General features: G+C 38.7%; 1 protein-coding gene across 7 annotated transcripts in view; it reads left to right on the top strand.

Moving 5' to 3' along the window:
* The window catches only part of SLC12A1 (solute carrier family 12 member 1), a 93,063-nt gene that overhangs the window by 14,658 nt on the left and 59,887 nt on the right, over positions 1–18,518 (top strand). For 2 of the 7 annotated variants that reach the window (XM_059913341.1, XM_059913347.1), the window contains 7 exons: positions 1,755–1,850; positions 2,389–2,484; positions 3,019–3,114; positions 4,895–5,034; positions 6,094–6,204; positions 8,085–8,196; positions 10,159–10,286. In XM_059913341.1, the coding sequence (XP_059769324.1) occupies positions 1,755–1,850; positions 2,389–2,484; positions 3,019–3,114; positions 4,895–5,034; positions 6,094–6,204; positions 8,085–8,196; positions 10,159–10,286 (779 nt within the window). The remainder of the gene's footprint in view (positions 1–1,754; positions 1,851–2,388; positions 2,485–3,018; positions 3,115–4,894; positions 5,035–6,093; positions 6,205–8,084; positions 8,197–10,158; positions 10,287–18,518) is intronic. The other 5 variants (XM_059913343.1, XM_059913342.1, XM_059913346.1 and 2 more) reach the window with 5 other exon arrangements.

Here is an 18,518-nt window from a genome sequence, read left to right as displayed (position 1 = left end):
GCTAGAGCCAGGATATAACTGGAGGCATCAAAAGAGCCAGCTTCCAATACCTCATTCCCATTTCTGTCCTTAACTTCCTTCCACTTCCCCTTGTTCTAGGGCATGGTCAGAGAGATCACAGCCTCTCTTGGCTAACTGCCCTTCTTATCATCCTTGGAACAAGCGAGGCTATCAACAACATTTATGAAGCATTCACTTTATGTCAAGGAACACACCAAACAGACCTAGGCAAGCACATTCTGGCTGGAGCCAGGGTGACTTCAGTGCCTACAAGTTCTCCCTGAATTTGAGGTTGATCTCCCCTGAGGAGGGTAATGTAGGGGAGGAAAAACTGTTTTCCCTCTACTCATCTTAGGCTTATTGGCTAGGGCCCTGTAAAGTAGACTGACAACATACAGATTAACAAGAGAAAAACAATCAGAAGTTTATTAACATGTGCATCATGCATGTACATGGGAATCTTCAGCACTGAGTAACTCAAAGGGGTGGTTAGAACTTGGGCTTATACAAGCATCTTAACAGAACAACACATTTTTAGAGAAGTAACAAGACAAAGGAAAAGACTGAGTTTCTAGAGTGGCACATTGTGGGAAGGCAAATACATGGGGGAACTAATGGAAGATAAGGGCTAGTTAGTAAAGTCTATGTAATTTCCTCTAGTACCATCTCCAGCTGTCTCCAGTCTCTAGCTGATTAACTGTCCCCAGTATAGAGGAAAGAGAAGACACCATTACAAATTTATGTCCTGCCTTTAGGCAAATAAGAGGTATCTTCTTCTTTTCAACTGTCTTTAGCTCAAAATAATCCTTATGCTAAAGCGGCAAATTTTGGGACAGCATATTCTGCTACCCTTCAGTGTCCTCCTAGCTGTGTATTTCCTGAAACTGAAAGCAGCCTTGCCTTCCTCGGAATTCTGGTCTACTTTCTGCCTCTCATAATAAATGATTCTGAACCATAAGATCCTTGAGGGCAGCTTTTTTCATTTTTATTTTTCCTTGCATTTCACATACCGCCTAGCACAGCTGGATATATAGTTGGCTTTTAATAAACAACAGCTGTTATGACTATTGTGGATTTGATCAAAAAGCAATGCCATTGATTATGTACTGTGTTCTATGCACTATGCTACTTTACTTTACACATGCATTCTGTCTTTATACATGCCACTACTTTCTTTATACACGGCCACTTTACACGCACATTCTTTCTAATTTCATTGTCATTTTTGGCTCAGAAAATAGGTAACTTGCCAGAGTTCACATAGCCAGTAAGTAAATGCAGTTTGATTTGATTCTTTCTACTTTACTCATCTGCCAGATGAACAATTTTCTATACTATAGGTAATTTTCCACTCCTACACAATCAAATATACATAAAAAGATAGTTCCCTGGAAGGATGAACATCTACACTCTAGTAATATTAACAGCTTGGGATTGTTCAGACCAATTGTTATGTTTATGGGTGTCTGGAACTTCATAAATAGTGAGGTTCATGTTGAATTTTGACCAGCCATCGTTGTTCGGTTATGTGAAACTTTGCACTGCACATCTTAGGTCTTGAGTTTCTTGGATCTGTGCTACTTCAGGCAGAAAACTTCAATGCTAGGCATTTACTCTGTGGTGATTTCCAGACCAACTTGTTAAACTCAGATATGGTCCTTTGGTGATTACTCTAGACGTGCTGGCTTTTATGTAAATGATCTAATGGGTTATTCCACCATTTAATTGCCTTTATTTTTCCTCTCTCAACTGAGGTCTTGGTGTGATTATCATCGGCTTAGCCGTGACAGTGACTGCTATCACTGGTTTATCCACCTCTGCTATTGCTACAAATGGATATGTCAGAGGAGGTAATTAAACCTGTGACCCGCATGATCATTTGTAAGGTAAAGGCAACACAGGCTCAAATAGCTCACCACTGACCTTTCTGGAGTGTTTTCAAAGGTAATCCAAGTTGGTTCCTTTTTTTTCCCCCCCTGCCAGGCAAAAAGAGACGCAAGAAAAATGGAGAAGGATTTAACCTTTGTCAAACCTCCAACTTTCTCATTCAGGTTCCTCTCCAGCAAGAGAGAAGGTCAAATGTTATGTTTTCTCTTTTCGCAGCCAGGGTAGTTTCTCTCCCAGGACACCAGCGTAAGTCAACTTTTCCTTTCCAGGGCTGCATTTTAGATTGTGTTTGCTTTTGGAAACCATCCTTCATCATAACGAGCAGTTTTCCAACTTGGTCTTTACGCCAGGCAAACCCGTTTCTCCTTAGCACGAAGGAACTCCATTGGGGCCCAAGGCTTGGATGTGAACACTTAAATTCAAAGCAGTATAGTTTGCAGCAATAGGGAATCCAAGGAAGAAAAGTAAAATGTAATATCTTCTGTCTTTCATTGCTAACAGGTCTTGGAGTTATCATAATTCTTCTTTCCACCATGGTAACTTCTATTACTGGGTTGTCAACTTCTGCAATAGCAACTAACGGGTTTGTTCGTGGAGGTAAAATTTCTAAGATATCTAAATGCTCTCATCACTTCCTACGGGTAGGCAAAAACTTTTTATTATACTTCTTTTTGGTGGGAACAAGAAAGTAGCCCAGCGTTCCTGAAGCCTGGCTAACTATGTGGATGAGCTGGACACAGAAGGAAACACAAGGTACTGTGTGTATAGTCCTGGTCTACTCTCGTCAGCTGTGGTCTCTTTTCTAATGGTCCTCTCTGGCACGTTGCAGGTCATGATTTCCAGATGCTCAAATTGCTTGGGTAAATGCTTTATTTTTCAGGCTACTGCACACCTCTTGCTGGTGTTTCTTGGAAAATGACTTCTCGACACAGCTTCAGTTTTAAAGTTTAGTACATTTCAGGTGCTTCCTAGACCTTCCTAGACCTAGATGGAATGGGATCTTTTAGAACGTTTCAGGTTTTTCATAGGGAGACTGTTCCTTCCTTGACAAGATTCAGACTGCTGCCTCCTGAAGTACTGGTGACTTCTTGAAGTACTGGAGCCAAACACCTTTCTTGGGGGATTTTTCAGGTCTTGGAGTCATCATCATTGGCCTGAGTGTGGTAGTGACAACACTCACAGGTATTTCTATGTCCGCTATTTGCACAAATGGAGTAGTAAGAGGAGGTAAGCCAATTCATGTACTTATGGCTATAAGCTTTGATTATGCAGTAATGTCTAGAGTTGGTTTAATGTTGGAAGTAAAATTTGTACATTGATACTTAGTCCCCAGAAGCCCTAAAACAAAACAAAATAATCCAAAATTTAAATAGCAAGGCATGATTCTTTTCAACTAAAATTAAGAGATCTCCAGAAAAGATTTTTTTGGCCCACTTCCTGTGATTAAACATGTTTATAAAGTAGAGAATGACCAGGTGTCCAGAAAGAAAGCATAGAGTATTAGAGTGAAATAAACGGTTTCTTTGTGCCTTTCTTTGGACGGACCCCACTGGCTCTCTCTCAGGGCCCCTCAGAAGGGGTCTTCTCCAGCACCCCAGCTGACACTGCTGACTCTTCCTACTCAGTGAGCCTTCAGAGTTCGCCCCAGCACTACACTCCTAATGGCCAATAAGCTTGAGAAGATTCTTAAAAAGAAAATAAAAACAAATAAAACAAAGAGTTACTTTCAAATCACCCAGGAACAAGCAGGCCTGGGCAGAGAATGAGGGGTTGAAGTTTGTCTCATTGTTCTTCTAGCTTCCTTTCTTCCCCCTCCAATTCTGTTTTGGCTCCTGTGGTCTCTACTTGGGTACCTTATCCAGATCTCCCTACCCAGGGCCTTCTAAAACACCATCCTACCTACAAAACTGCTCTTCTCACAGCTCCTGCCTGTCTCTCATTTTGACCAAGCCTAGTAACTTGCTGCTAACTGATTTAATGTAATCAGGACAAAGAAAGTAATGGGGATTTGCCCCACCCAAATAAAAGTTTACATTTTTAGAGAGGATGCTGTCGTCTTAACCCAAAGGAGTTACTATAGTGGAGGAAACAGTGAAAACTTTTCAGTGAAAGATAATTTTGGTTGTAGATATGTGTGTTCAGTGTCATTCCTTTACCAATTCTGTCTACTTCTAAGCCTAGCTCAGTATAGAAGTCATTGATTCACTATGGTCCGTGATAACATCTAGTTATCTAGGCCTTTCAACATCTAGTCATTTTAACCTTCAGTAACATGCTCTCAGAACTCCTGAGGTAGTTAACTATTCTGGCTCAGTCTTTCCTGTGCCCAGAAGTATACAGCCATGAGCAGAACCTTCTTTTCAAGGTCCAAGGGAGAAGCAATCGTTCCAGGCCCTCCTTACCTTACTTCCCATTTGCCACACCCATACACATATGGGTATTTGGCAATAACCATGCCTTCTTGAGCTAAAACCATCAAAACTAAGTCTGATTTATAGAGCGGATAATCCATAGTACTTTACAGGTACCTTTTTAATGTAGTAAAAGTGTACCAGAAATTATACCAGAAAGGAAGTTAGAACGACAATGATAAACTTTATCCACTTCATTTTCTGCCTGGGCCTGCCTGTTCCTGGAAATTTCAGATATGAAATTTTACTTCAGTTACATTATTAATTTGAACTCTTCAATGAAGTTTTTTAAAAGACAAAGAATTTGTGGGGTAAAGTTTGCTGTATTCTTATTAGTAGCATTTGTGTATTATAGGTTTCAATAAATTGGATTTTATTTAGTCAGAGTAGTTCTATTGTAGATTATATACAGAACATAAGGCAGGGCTAAGTTATTCATTACAGTGAACAAGATTTCTAAAATTACTAGGATTTATAATATTTTTATTAGAATAATTAGTATTTTAAATGTTCTCAGACATTCAAAATTATTTGGTCATATAAACTAAATCCTCTAAAAGTTCCTCAATGTAAAGCATGTTCATTTCTTGTTTCAGGTGGGGCCTACTACCTTATTTCCAGAAGCTTAGGGCCCGAGTTTGGTGGGTCTATAGGCTTGATCTTTGCTTTTGCCAATGCAGTGGCTGTTGCTATGTATGTGGTGGGATTTGCTGAGACTGTGGTAGATCTTCTTAAGGTAATTAAAAGCTTTTCTTTTCTTCGGTCAAGCAAGATAATTTGGTTTATTTTGCTTTTTCAGGGCACTAGGGGATATCATTATAGCAAGATGAGAGGAAACAGATTTATTCTGCAGAATGTGGAAGCTGAATATAGTTGAAGGAGCCCTAGGCTTGGCATCAGAACTGGCTCAGAGTCCTGGCTCTCACACTTACCAGCTGAGAGATTTTGGACCAGTCCCTCTGTTCATCTGAACCTTGTTTTTCAAATCTATAGTATGGGCTAATAATATTGTTTATGTCTTTCACAGAAATGTGGTACAGATCAAATGAAATCATGTACATGAAATACAGTGTAAAATATGAAAGAAAAGATAATGGGAATTATTGTCAGCAGCAATATTACTATATGGTTATAGATTTCCAAAGGGAAAGAAAGTTCAAACATTAGAAGAACTCACTGCAGGAAACTGGGCCTTTTTTAGTTTAGGTGCCCCATCTGGATGGTATATATGTGAACACATTAACTAGCTAGAATATGAGCTAACTTCTGGTCCTCCTTTCATGGTGATGTGATGGCAGACACTGAATTCAACTGGTACCTCTATTTGAAAATTAGATGGAATAAATGAGTGGATTATATAGTTCATAGTTTGTTCTTTAATCGAGTAGCACTTATTTTTTTTTTTTTGATATTCACATTGGAAACCACTCATTTTTATTCTTCTAAGATTCCCCTTGACACATAAAAATAACTAGTCATTCTTGTGAAACAAAACATGATATCTGTATGTACCCATAATTTTACTTAGTGTTACAGTAGATTTAAAAGCTGTGCCTAGAATGAATCCCTAAAATTTGTAACTCCTAACCTTGGCTATCAAAGGCCTATTATCACAGGAAAAAATAATATTAGACTCTTTATCTTCTCCAATTTATGAGCATTTCATTTTTCCATTATGCTGTGTAGCCCCAGACATTAGTGCATGGTATCTCTTCTTACTGTTAAATTCTACAATAAGACATATAGGCAAAAAAAGCTTCTAACCATTTTAGTGATTTTTTTGTTGTTGTTCCAGGAGAGTAATTCGATGATGGTGGATCCAACCAATGACATCCGGATAATAGGCTCCATCACAGTGGTGATTCTTTTGGGAATTTCAGTAGCTGGAATGGAATGGGAAGCAAAGGTGAATTTCTCAAAATGATATTACCAACAACTGCTAGTCAGCTTCCTGAACAAATTGCAGGAATAGAAGGAACTCCATATTCAAAAAGAATTGCTATTATTACTTTCTATGATAAAAGGAGCCAGGTCAGTGCTTGGTGGAACACCAAGCCCTCAAAGCACGAAGTCCAGGCAGTCGTAACTCACAGCTCATGTGATCAGGCCTGTGCTTTGTCCTTTATGCTATAGTCACAGTAACACAGCCAACAAGATTACTGCCATCTTCACACCCTGGTATCCCCTTCCAAGCTGGCTGTGAGTGCTGAAACCCACAAGAAATGGCAAGTGTGTTGGGAGAAAATAACAGGCAGAAACTATCATTCCCCTCTGAAATCCAGTACTCCAGCAGCAAATTTGAGGGCATCAGAAGCCCTGGAACTAGAGAATATCTGGATTTAACTATTAGTAAATCAGTTAGTAAATTTCTGAATGATGGAGAGCATGTCTTTTGCTTGCTTTGTAACTCTCTACAGTGACTAGTACAATTGAAACCCCTATGTTCCTATGTGCCTGGAGGTGCAGTAACTAGACATCAAGTGGTCACCAGAAATGGAAAGATAGCAAAAGCCTCCCACTTGCATAAGGCAATAGGAAACATTCCCACCTGGCATTTATTTCCAGATTATGTATTCATACATTAAACAAAAATTGACAAAGTGCTTATCATGTGCTGGGCATCCTGCTAGGCACCGTATGTTCAGTTGTGACCCACACAGGCACAATCCCTGCCACAGTTGAGCATATGGTCTACGGGGAGCTGAGTAATAAACAAGCACATAAACAAGTAAATATGGAATGGTAAGTTGTGAAAGTGCTATAAAGTAAATAAACAGGGCACTGAGATAGAACATAACAGGGGGGACATACGTTAGATTATTCCCCCAGGGAGGCAATGTAGTTTCATGACAGTAGAAGGTAGAATTTAGAGCTCCAGCTCTGTAGTTAGAGTGGAGTTGAACCTGGTTTATGTCTATATGACCTTTAGTAAATTACTTCACCTCTCTGTTTCTCAGTTTCTTTATCTTTAAAATGATGATAGCAGTATTACCTACTTCATACAGTTGTGGGTGGTATTATTTACCTGAAAGAATATTGGTAAAGTTAGATGTGCATCTGTTGTATTGTAAGCCCTCTGTGAACATTAGCTGTTATTGTTTAGATTCAGTGATCAAGAAAGGCCTCTCTGAGGAGGTAACTAATACATAATGGATGAGGGGAAAGATACAGTTTTGCAAAGTATAGGGAAAAGTGTGTTTCCAGCAGAGGGAACAGCATATGGGAATGCCAAGCCAGTAACCTCTATGAAATGTCAGATGGACTAAAGAACAGAGATTTGGCTGGTCAACCTTGCAGACCGCTTATGCTGGGCACACACTGGTATGGTAGCCCAACGTCAAGTGCACTAGGCATCATGGGAATTCTATGCATCATTCTGTGTTCTCATACTCCTTCTGCAGTTATTACTGGGAAGGGGAGGAATCCATAGGTGCTCTGCCTAGGAAAGAAACCAACTCTGTCAGTGTTCAGTCTTTTGGCTCCATTTATATTCTTAGGAACACTGCACTAAGTTACCCACTTAGTACTTGAAATGCTCTTGAAATGTCACCTTCAAGTGCCCAAGCACATGCACCCATTGAAAGTGTAACATCTATACTCAGGCCAAATAAGGCTCATTAAGATGCCGTTTTATGAGAACATAACTTATTACCTACTTTGGATAGTAGAATCTTAACTGGAATTATTAGATAGGGTCTTTTTTCAGTGGGCACTTATAACTTTTATAATTATGTAAAAAGTCATTGAATAAATCTAATTTGACCTCCTGTTACTTTGTCATTCCAGGCTCAAGTGATTCTTCTGATCATTCTTCTCATTGCTATTGTAAACTTCTTCATTGGAACTGTCATTCCATCCAACAACGACAAAAAGTCCAGAGGTTTCTTTAATTACCAAGGTACATATGACAAATAACTTGCTCTGCAATAAATGATTCTCCATTGCCTGCCCCCATCACCAGCCCCATGATTCCTACCCCAGCCATTGGAATCCCAGTGTGATCCAGGGAAGAGCCTGGGGTTGGAGTCAGGAGAACCAGAGTGAGTCTCAATCCTGCTGCAAACTGCCATGATTGCTTCTCAGATTTTCCTGCCAGGGTGGGGGTGATGATAACAACTTCCTAAAGGGATTTTGAAAAGCAAGTAAGATAGCAGATGTTAAAGTGCTTTGAAAACCTTAAAGTTCTGGATACATTGTTGTCTCTGTCAAATAGTAGAAGTAGAGTGCGTGTACAAGAAAGAGAGCATAGCTCAGACAATGTGTCCAACCACTGAGAGCACTGAAGTCAAACACAGTCATTTTTTTCTTCCTGCTAGAATTTTGTCCCTTGCTTTCTTATAGCATTACCTAGTTGAGCATCACTGTCAGGTTTTCAAGCATAAAAGATTGTAGATATAGCATCTGTGATAATGGCATGGCACTGGGCATAAATTTTGACTTCTCTCTTCTATTCTACTCTGCCTATCCACTCTTTCCTATCTTTCCACTCTAGCTTACTCAAGAATCCACTGCTGAGGGTTTTTTACATTTCCCTTCATTATTTACTGAGTTGTCAGTATTTGTTCCCTTTTTATATCACATCACTTCTTTCTTCCTGATTCTTTTTCTTTGTAGAATTGTCTTGTTTGCTTTGCAAATCCTTTTCTTTTTGATTCTTTTCCCTTCTTCCAGCTCCTGCTGTAATTTTTAGGTTTTAAATTTTCTTTCCTTATTTTTGCATCATCCTAGATTCTTTTGTTCATATTTTTCTTCCTTCCTTTTCTTTCTTTGTTTTTCTTTCTGTTTTTCTTCTACATTGTTCCTTTTCTATATTTTAATTTTTTTCTTTTTTTAAAAATTAATTATTTTTTGGCTGCATTGGGTCATTGTTGCTGCACGCGGGCTTTCTCTAGTTGCAGCAAGCAGGAGCTACTCTTCATTGCAGTGCGCAGGCTTATCACTGTGGTGGCTTCTCTTGTTGCTGAGCACAGGCCCTAGAGCGCACGGCCTTCAGTAGTTGCAGCCTGTGGGCTCAGTAGTTGTGGCTCGTGGGCTCTAGAGCACAGGCTCGGTAGTGCTCGTGGTGCACGGGCTTAGCTGCTCTGCGGCATGTGGGATCTTCCCGGACCAGGGCTCGAACCTGTGTCCTCTGCATTGGCAGGCGGATTCTTAACCACTGTGCCACCAGGGAAGTCCCTGTTTCCTTTTCATTTAAATAATTTGGTGACAAGCTGTGGGATATTATTATTTTATGACCAAAGCTCCTCTCTCTCTCTCTTCATATATATATATTATATATAAAGAGAGAATATATATATATAGTCTCCTATACATGAGAATTTGGTATAAGGATCTAAGATCCAACTCTAGAGACAGGGGCAGGGAGGTTAGAACATTAGTAAAAAAAAAAAAACTGTAAGATAGCCTCACCCACAAGTTTCTCCTATAATTTTTTTTAAAAAGGCATAGAAAAGCAGTGTGCTGATTAAGGTGCATATATATGTGAGAATGTAGCTGTATGTGTGTGGGGCAATGTTGTGTGGTATATTTGTGAGTATGCCAGTAGGGTCATGAGAGAATTTTCCATTTCCTTCTTTTCAATCTTCTAGATTCAAAGAAGTTAGACAGCACGGGTCTCTGTTTGCATGAAAATTATTGATTTTTCAGGGTATGTCCTAGAGATCTAAAACCTTCTGACATGTATTTTGACTCTTGGCAAATATTCACATGAGGTTCATCAGGAGTACACCAATATCTTCAAGCTCATTCCATTTAGATTATAGGAACACTTGGCATTTAGGGCTATAGAAGCCAAATGTAACTTTATCTCCTACCTGTGAAGAAAGTCTACATGATAATTTTCTCATTATTTGTGTTGCAGCATCAATATTTGCAGAAAACTTTGGGCCAAGCTTCACAAAAGGTGAAGGCTTCTTCTCTGTCTTTGCCATTTTTTTCCCAGCAGCAACTGGGATTCTTGCTGGTGCCAATATCTCGGGAGATTTGGAGGTATGTTGTTTCCTCTGCTTTGTAACCCTGCGAGGTAATGGTGCACTTGGACAGGACAAGGAGCTACAGACATCAACAGTGACCATGTTTCTCTATAGATTTCAAAACTGTAAGATTTCTGCAAGGTTTCCTATTTATTTAAAACTTCTCACTTTAATGACACATTTTACTGCCAAACTATCCTATTCCAGATAGTTCTTCCAAAAGTCTTATTCAGTGATATCAGAAGGACAGAGTATATTGACAGTGTGTCATATTTCCAACAAAATGAATATAATTCAGTGAAAAAAAATATCAGAACTGGGCTTCCCTGGTGGCACAGTGGTTAAGAATCCTCCTGCCAATGTAGGGGACATGGGTTCGACCCCTGGTCCGGGAGATCCACATGCCACGGAGCAACTAAGCCTGTGCGCCACAAGTACTGAGCCTTCGCTCTAGAGCCCATGAGCCACAACTACTGAGCCCACATGCCACAACTACTGAAGCCCATGTGCCTAGAGCCTGTGCTCAGCGACAAGAGAAGCCACCGCAATGAGAAGCCTGCGCGCCGCAATGAAGAGTAGCCCCCGCTCGCTGCAACTAGAGAAAGCCCTCGTACAGTAACAAAGACCCAATGCAGCCAAAAATAAATAAATACATTTATTTAAAAAATATATCAGAACCACCCCTTCTCTTTTAAACACATAATGAACTGAATATTCAAGAAAAAACAAAACCAAAACCAAATCACTTTATTACTGAATACTTATGTCATTAAATTCAGAGGTACATGCACTCACTTAATAGGTATTTATTTAGCAGTCTACTCATAATATTCTATGTTAAGTAGTGTAAGGAGCATTGTATTAGTTAGGATATTAGTTTCAATGTTTTATAAAAGGCCAAGAACAGTGACCTAATTAAGACAGAAGTTTGTTTTCCTAGTGCATAAAAATTCAAGGCCATAGGCCATCTACCGGAATAAGAAAGGTCTGCTCCAAAAGGTAGCCCAGAAAACGCAGATGACCTCTCTTGTATTACCATTCCCTTGGGGTTTGCCCTCATCTTCAAGGTCCAAGATGACTGATCACTTCCAAGATCACATTCCAGTCCATAGGAAGGGGGATAAGGAAGTAGAGGGCAAACAATCATTTCTGTTGACATTCCATTGACCGGAATTTAGTCTCTGTGACCTTAACTCGTTGCAAAGAAGACTGGGAAATGTAATTTCTACTTGGACAACTATGTCACCAGATAAAATTTTAGGGGGTTCTCGTATTAAAAGGAGGAAGGTGAAAATGTATATTACAGGACAATAAATAGTCTCTACCACACGTGAAAAAAAGTAGAAGACACAGGTTTTACCTCAATAAGTTTATAATCAACTTTGGAAGACAAGAAATATTTGCAAGAGTCATGAGGAGATAGGTATAAATGAAAACTGAATGCATTGTTCAAGTTCATTATGAAATAAAAATAATGAAGAAATAATTACATTAGGGATGATTTTCTCAACAAAGTAACTTTTGAGCAGGAACTAAAAGCAAAGGCTGGATACTGACAACAGGTCAGAAAATATAAGGGTATTCCAGGCAGAAAAAACAAAAGAACAGACAGGAATGGGAAAACTGTGGGACAGTAAGGAGTTTCTCACGATTCAACTGGAGAAGCCTTGACGGGCTGGGTAACCTTATAAGGTAAGGAGAACGGCTGTGGAAGGGACCTGAGCGAGAGAGGCTTACCCTAGAATATAATTCCATGAAAGTGGGGACTTTGCCTTTGGATTTGTTCACTGCTATGTCCTTTGAGATAGGAAAGCTTCAGAAAATATTTATTGAGTGAATGAATAAAGGCATTTAGATTTGTTATATTAAGGACTGCAGTGCCATGGTAAATTCTTTTTGTTTTTTTTTTAACATCTTTATTGGAGTATAATTGCTTTACAATGGTGTGTTAGTTTCTGCTTTATAACAAAGTGAATCAGCTATACATATACATATATCCCCATATCTCCTCCCTCTTGCGTCTCCCTCCCACCCTCCCTATCCCACCCCTCTAGGTGGACACAGAGCACCGAGCTGATCTCCCTGTGCTATGCAGCTGCTTCCCACTAGCTATCTATTTTACATTTGGTAGTGTATATATGTCCATGCCACTCTCTCACTTCATCCCAGCTTACCCTTCCCCCCCCCCATGTCCTCAAGTCCATTCGCTACGTCTGCGTCTTTATTCTTGTCCTGCCCCTAGGTTCTTCAGAACCATTATTATTATTTTCTTTTTTTAGATTCCATATATATGTGTTAGCATACGGTATTTTTCTCTTTCTGACTTAACTTCACTCTGTATGACAGACTCTAGGTCCATCCACCTCACTACAAATAACTCAATTTCATTTCTTTTTATGGCTGGGTAATATTCCATTGTATATATATGCCACATCTTCTTCATCCATTCACCTGTTTATGGACACTTATGTTGCTTCCATGTCCTGGCTATTGTAAATAGAGCTGCAATGAACATTGCGGTACGTGACTCTTTTTGAGTTATGGTTTTCTCAGGGTATATGCCCAGTAGTGGGATTGATGGGTTGTATGGTAGTTCTATTTTTAGTTTTTTAAGGACCCTCCATACTGTTCTCCATAGTGGCTGTATCAATTTACATTCCCACCAACAGTGTAGGAGGGTTCCCTTTTCTCCACACCCTCTCCAGCATTTATTGTTTGTAGATATTTTGATGATGGCCATTCTGACTGGTGTGAGGTGATACCTCATTGTAGTTTTGATTTGCATTTCTCTAATGATTAGTGATGTTGAGCATCCTTTCATGTGTTTGTTGGCAATCTGTATATCTTCTTTGGAGAAATGTCTATTTAGGTCTTCTGCCCATTTTTGGATTGGGTTGTTTGTTTTTTTGATATTGAGCTTCATGAGCTGCTTGTAAATTTTGGAGATCAATCCTTTGTCAGTTGCTTCATTTGCAAATATTTACTCCCATTCTGAGGGTTGTCTTTTCATCTTGTTTATGGTTTCCTTTGCTGTGCAAAAGCTTTTCAGTTTCATTAGGTCCCATTTGTTTATTTTTGTTTCTATTTCCATTTCTCTAGGAGGTGGGTCAAAAAGGATCTTGCTGTGATTTATGTCATAGACTGTTCTGCCTATGCTTTCCTCTAAAAGTTTTATAGTGCCTCACCTTACATTTAGGTCTTTAATCCATTTTGAGTTTATTTTTGTGTATCGTGTTAGGGAGTGTTCTACTTTCATTCTTTTCCATGTAGCTGTCCAGTTTTCCCAGCACCACTTATTGAAGAGGCTGTCTTTTCTCCATTGTATACTCTTGCCTCCTTTATCAAAGATAAGGTGACCATATGTGTGTGGGTTTATCTCTGGGCTTTCTATCCTGTTCCATTGATCTATATTTCTGTTTTTGTGCCAGGACCATACTGTCTTGATGACTGTAGCTTTATAAGAGTCTGAAGTCCAGAAGCCTGATTCCTCCAGCTCCATTTTTCATTCTCAAGATTGCTTTGGCTATTCAGGGCCTTCTGGTTTCCATACAAATTGTGAAATTTTTTGTTCTAGTTCTGTGAAAAATGCCAGTGGTAGTTTGATAATGATTGCACTGAATCTGTAGATTGCTTTGGGTGATATAGTCATTTTCACAATGTTGATTCTTCCAATCCAAGAACATGGTATATCTCTCCATCTGTTAGTATCATCTTTAATTTCTTTCATCAGTGTCTTATACTTTTCTGCATAAAGATCTTTTGTCTCCTTAGGTAGGTTTATTCCTAGGTATTTTATTCTTTTTGTTACAGTGGTAAATGGGAGTGTTTCCTTAATTTTTCATCATTAGTGTATAGGAATGCAAGAGATTTCTGTGCATTAATTTTGTATCCTGCTACTTTACCAAATTCATTGATTAGCTCTAGTAGTTTTCTGGTAGCATCTTTAGGATTCTCTATGTATAGTATCATGTCATCTGCAAACAGTGACAGCTTTACTTCTTCTTTTCTGATTTGGATTCCTTTTATTTCTTTTTCTTCTCTGATTGCTGTGGTTAAATCTTCCAAAACTATGTTGAATAATAGTGGTGAGAGTGGGCAACTTTGTCTTGTTCCTGATCTTAGAGGAAATGGTTTCAGTTTTTCAGCATTGAGAACGATGCTGGCTGTGGGTTTGTCACATATGGCCTTTATTATGTTGAGGTAAGTTCCCTCTATGCCTACTTTCTGGAGGGTTTCTATCATAAATAGGTGTTGAATTTTGTCGAAAGCTTTTTCTGCATCTATTGAGATGATCATGTGATTTTTCTCCTTCACATTGATTGATTTGCATATATTGAAGAATCCTTGCATTCCTGGGATGAACCCCACTTGATCATGGTGTATGATCCTTTTAATGTGCTGTTGGATTCTGTTTGCTAGTATTTTGTTGAGGATTTTTGCATCTATGTTCATCAGTGATATTGGGCTGCAGTTTTCTTTCTTTGTGAAATCTTTGTCTGGTTTTGGTATCAGGGTGATGGTGGCCTCATAGAATGAGCTTGGGAGTGTTCTTCCATCTGCTATATTTTGGAAGAGTTTGAGAAGGATAGGTGTTAGTTCTTCTCTAAATGTTTGATAGAATTCACCTGTGAAGCCATCTGGTCCTGGGCTTTTGTTTGTTGGAAGATTTTTAATCACAGTCTCAGTTTCAGTGGTTGTGATTGGTTTGTTTATATATTCTATTTCTTCCTGGTTCAGTCTCGGAAGGTTGTGCTTTTCTAAGAATTTGTCCATTTCTTCCAGGTTGTCCATTTTATTGGCATAGAGTTGCTTGTAGTAATTTCTCATGATCCTTTGTATTTCTGCAGTGTCAGTTGTTACTTGTTTTTCATTTCTAATTCTATTGATTTGAGTCTTCTCCCTTTTTTTCTTCATGAGTCTGGCTAATGCTTTATCAATTTTGTTTATCTTTTCAAAGAAGCAGCTTTTAGTTTTATTGATCTTTGCTATCATTTCCTTCATTTCTTTTTCATTTATTTCTGATCTGATCTTTATGATTTCTTTCCTTCTGCTAAGTTTGGGGTTTTTTTGTTCTTCTTTCTCTAATTGCTTTAGGTGTAAGTTTAGGTTGTTTATTTGAGATGTTTCTTGTTTCTTGAGGTAGGGTTGTATTGGTATAAACCACTCTTGGAACTGCTTTTGCTGCATCCCATAGGTTTTGGGTCATATCATGTTTTCATTGTCATTTGTTTCTAGGTATTTTTTGATTTCCTCTTTGACTTCTTCAGTGATCTCTTGGTTATTTAGTAGCATATTGTGTAGCCTCCATGTGTTTGTATTTTTTACAGATTGTTTCCTGTAATTGATATCTAGTCTCAGAGCGTTGTGGTCGGAAAAGATACTTGATATGATTTCAATTTTCTTAAATTTACCCAGGCTTGATATGTGACCCAAGATATGATCTAATCTGGAGAATGTTCCATGAGCACTTGAGAAGAACGTGTATTCTGTTGTTTTTGGATGAAATGTCCTATAAATATCAATTAAGTCCATCTTGTTTAATGTATCATTTAAAGCTTGTGTTTCCTTATTTATTTTCATTTTGGATGATCTGTCCATTGGTGAAAGTGGGGTGTTAAAGTCCCCTACTATGGCTGTGTTACTCTCGATTTCCCCTTTTATGGCTGTCAGCATTTGTCTTATGTATTGAGGTGCTCCTATGTTGGGTGCATCAATATTTACAATTGTTATATCTTCTACTTGGATTGCTCTCTTGATCATTATGTTGTGTCCATCTTTGTCTCTTGTAATAGTATTTATTTTAAAGTCTATTTTGTCTGATATGAGAATTGCTACTCGAGCTTTCTTTTGATTTCCATTTGCATGGAATATCTTTTTCCATCCCCTCACTTTCAGTCTGTATGTGTCCCTAGGTCTCAAGTGGGTCTTTTGTAGACAACATATATATGGGTCTTGTTTTTGTATCCATTCAGCCCATCTATCTTTTGGTTGGAGCATTTAATCCATTTACATTCAAGGTAATTATCAATATGTATGTTCCTATTACCATTTTCTTGAATTGTTTTGGGTTTGTTATTGTAGGTCTTTTCCTTCTCTTGTGTGTCCTGCCTAGAGAAGTTCCTTTAGCATTTGTTGTAAAGCTGGTTTGGTGGTGCTGAATTCTCTTAGCTTTTGCTTGTCTGTAAAGGTTTTAGTTTCTCTGTTAAATCTGAATGAGATCCTTGCTGGGTAGAGTAATCTTGGTTGTAGAATTTTCCCTTTCATCACTTTAAATATGTCCTGCCACTCCCTTCTGGCTTGCAGAGTTTCTGCTGAAAGATCAACTGTTAACCTTATGGGGATTCCCTTGTATGTTAGTTGTTGTTTTTCCCTTTCTGCTTTTAATATTTTTTCTTTGTATTTAATTTTTGATAGTTTGGTTAATATGTGTCTTCCTGTGTTTCTCTTTGCATTTATCCTGTATGGGTCTCTCTGCACTTCCTGGACTTGATTAACCCCTTCCTTTCCCACATTAGGGAAGTTTTCAACTATAATCTCTTCCAATATTTTCTCAGTCCCTTTCTTTTTCTCTTCTTCTTCTGGGACCCCTATAATTCGAATGTTGCTGTGTTTAATGTTGTCCCAGAAGTCTCTGAGACTGTCCTCAATTCTTTTTATTCTTTCTTCTTTATTCTGCTCTGCGGTAGTTATTTCCACTATTTTATCTTCCAGGTCACTTATCCGTTCTTCTGCCTCAGTTATTCTGCTCTTGATTCCTTCTAGAGAATTGTTAATTTCATTTATTGTGTTGTTTATCATTGTTTGTTTGCTCTTTAGTTCTTCTAGGTCCTTGTTAAATGTTTCTTGTATTTTTTCCATTCTATTTCCAAGATTTTGGATCATCTTTACTATCATTACTCTGAATTCTTTTTCAGGTAGACTGCCTATTTCCTCTTCATTTGTTTGGTCTGGTGGGTTTTTGCCTTGCTCCTTCATCTGCTGTGTGTTTCTCTGTCTTCTCATTTTGCTTAACTTACTGTGTTTGAGGTCTCCTTTTTGCAGGCTGCATGTTCATAGTTCCCGTTGTTTTTGGTGTCTGCCCGCAGTGGCTAAGGTTGCTTCAGTGTGTTGTGTAGGCTTCCTGGTGGAGGGGACTAGTGCCTGTGTTCTGGTGGATGAGGCTGGATCTTGTCTTTCTGGTAGGCAGGACCACGCCTGGTGGTGTGTTTTGGGGTGTCTGTGACCTTATTATGATTTTAGGCAGCCTCTCTGTTAATGGGTGGGGTTGTGTTCCTGTCTTGCTAGTTGTTTGGCATAGGGTGTCCAGCACTGGAGCTTGCTGGTCATTGAGTGGAACTGGGTTTTAACATTGAGACGGAGATCTCTGGGAGAGCTCTCGCCGATTGATATTACGTGGGGCTGGGAGGTCTCTGGTGGACCAATGTCCTGAACTTGGCTCTCCCACCTCAGAGGCACAGGCTTGACACCCACCCGGAGCACCAAGACCCTGTCAGCCACACAGCCCAGAAGATAAGGGAGAGAGAAAGAAAGAAAGAAAGAAAGAGAGAGAGAGAAAGAGAGAACGAGAGAAAGCGAGAGAAAGAGAGAAAAAGAGAAAGAGAGAAAGAAAGAAAGAGAGAAAGAGAGAGAAAGAAAAAGAAAGAGAGAAAGAGAAGAAAGAAAGAGAGAAAGAGAGAAAGAAAAATAAAGAAAGAGAGAAAGAAAGAAAGAAGGGAAAGAAAGAAGGAAAGAAAGCAGCAAGGAAGGAAGAAAGAAAGAAAGAATGAAAGAAAGAAGGAAGGAAGGAAGGAAAGAAAGAAAGAAGGAAGGAAGGAAGGAAGGAAGTGAGGAAGGAAGACAGAAAGGAAGGAAAATAAAGTTATTGAAATAAAAATTTTTAAAATTAAAAATAAAAAAAAATTTAAAGTAAAAAAAAAAACAAAAAAACAGACAGACAGAACCCTAGGAAAAGTGGTAAAAGCAAAGCTATACAGACAAACTCACACAAAGAAGCATACACATACACACTCACAAAAAGAGAAAAAGGAAATATATATATATATATATCTATATATATTAAAAAAAGGGGGGAGGGAGCAACCAAATCAATAAACAAATCTACCAATGATAATAAGCTCTAAATACTACACTAAGATAAACATAAAACCAGAAACAAATTAGGTGCAGAAAGCAAACCCCACATGTACAGTTGCTCACAAAGTCCACCGCCTCAATTTTGGGATGATTTGTTGTCTATTCAGGTATTCCA

The sequence above is a fragment of the Balaenoptera ricei genome, chromosome 2, assembly GCF_028023285.1.
Source record: "Balaenoptera ricei isolate mBalRic1 chromosome 2, mBalRic1.hap2, whole genome shotgun sequence".
Classification (NCBI taxonomy): Eukaryota; Metazoa; Chordata; class Mammalia; order Artiodactyla; family Balaenopteridae; genus Balaenoptera; species Balaenoptera ricei.
The sequence above is the reverse complement of the archived record's forward strand: the minus strand, read 5'-3'. Positions and strand labels throughout refer to the sequence as shown.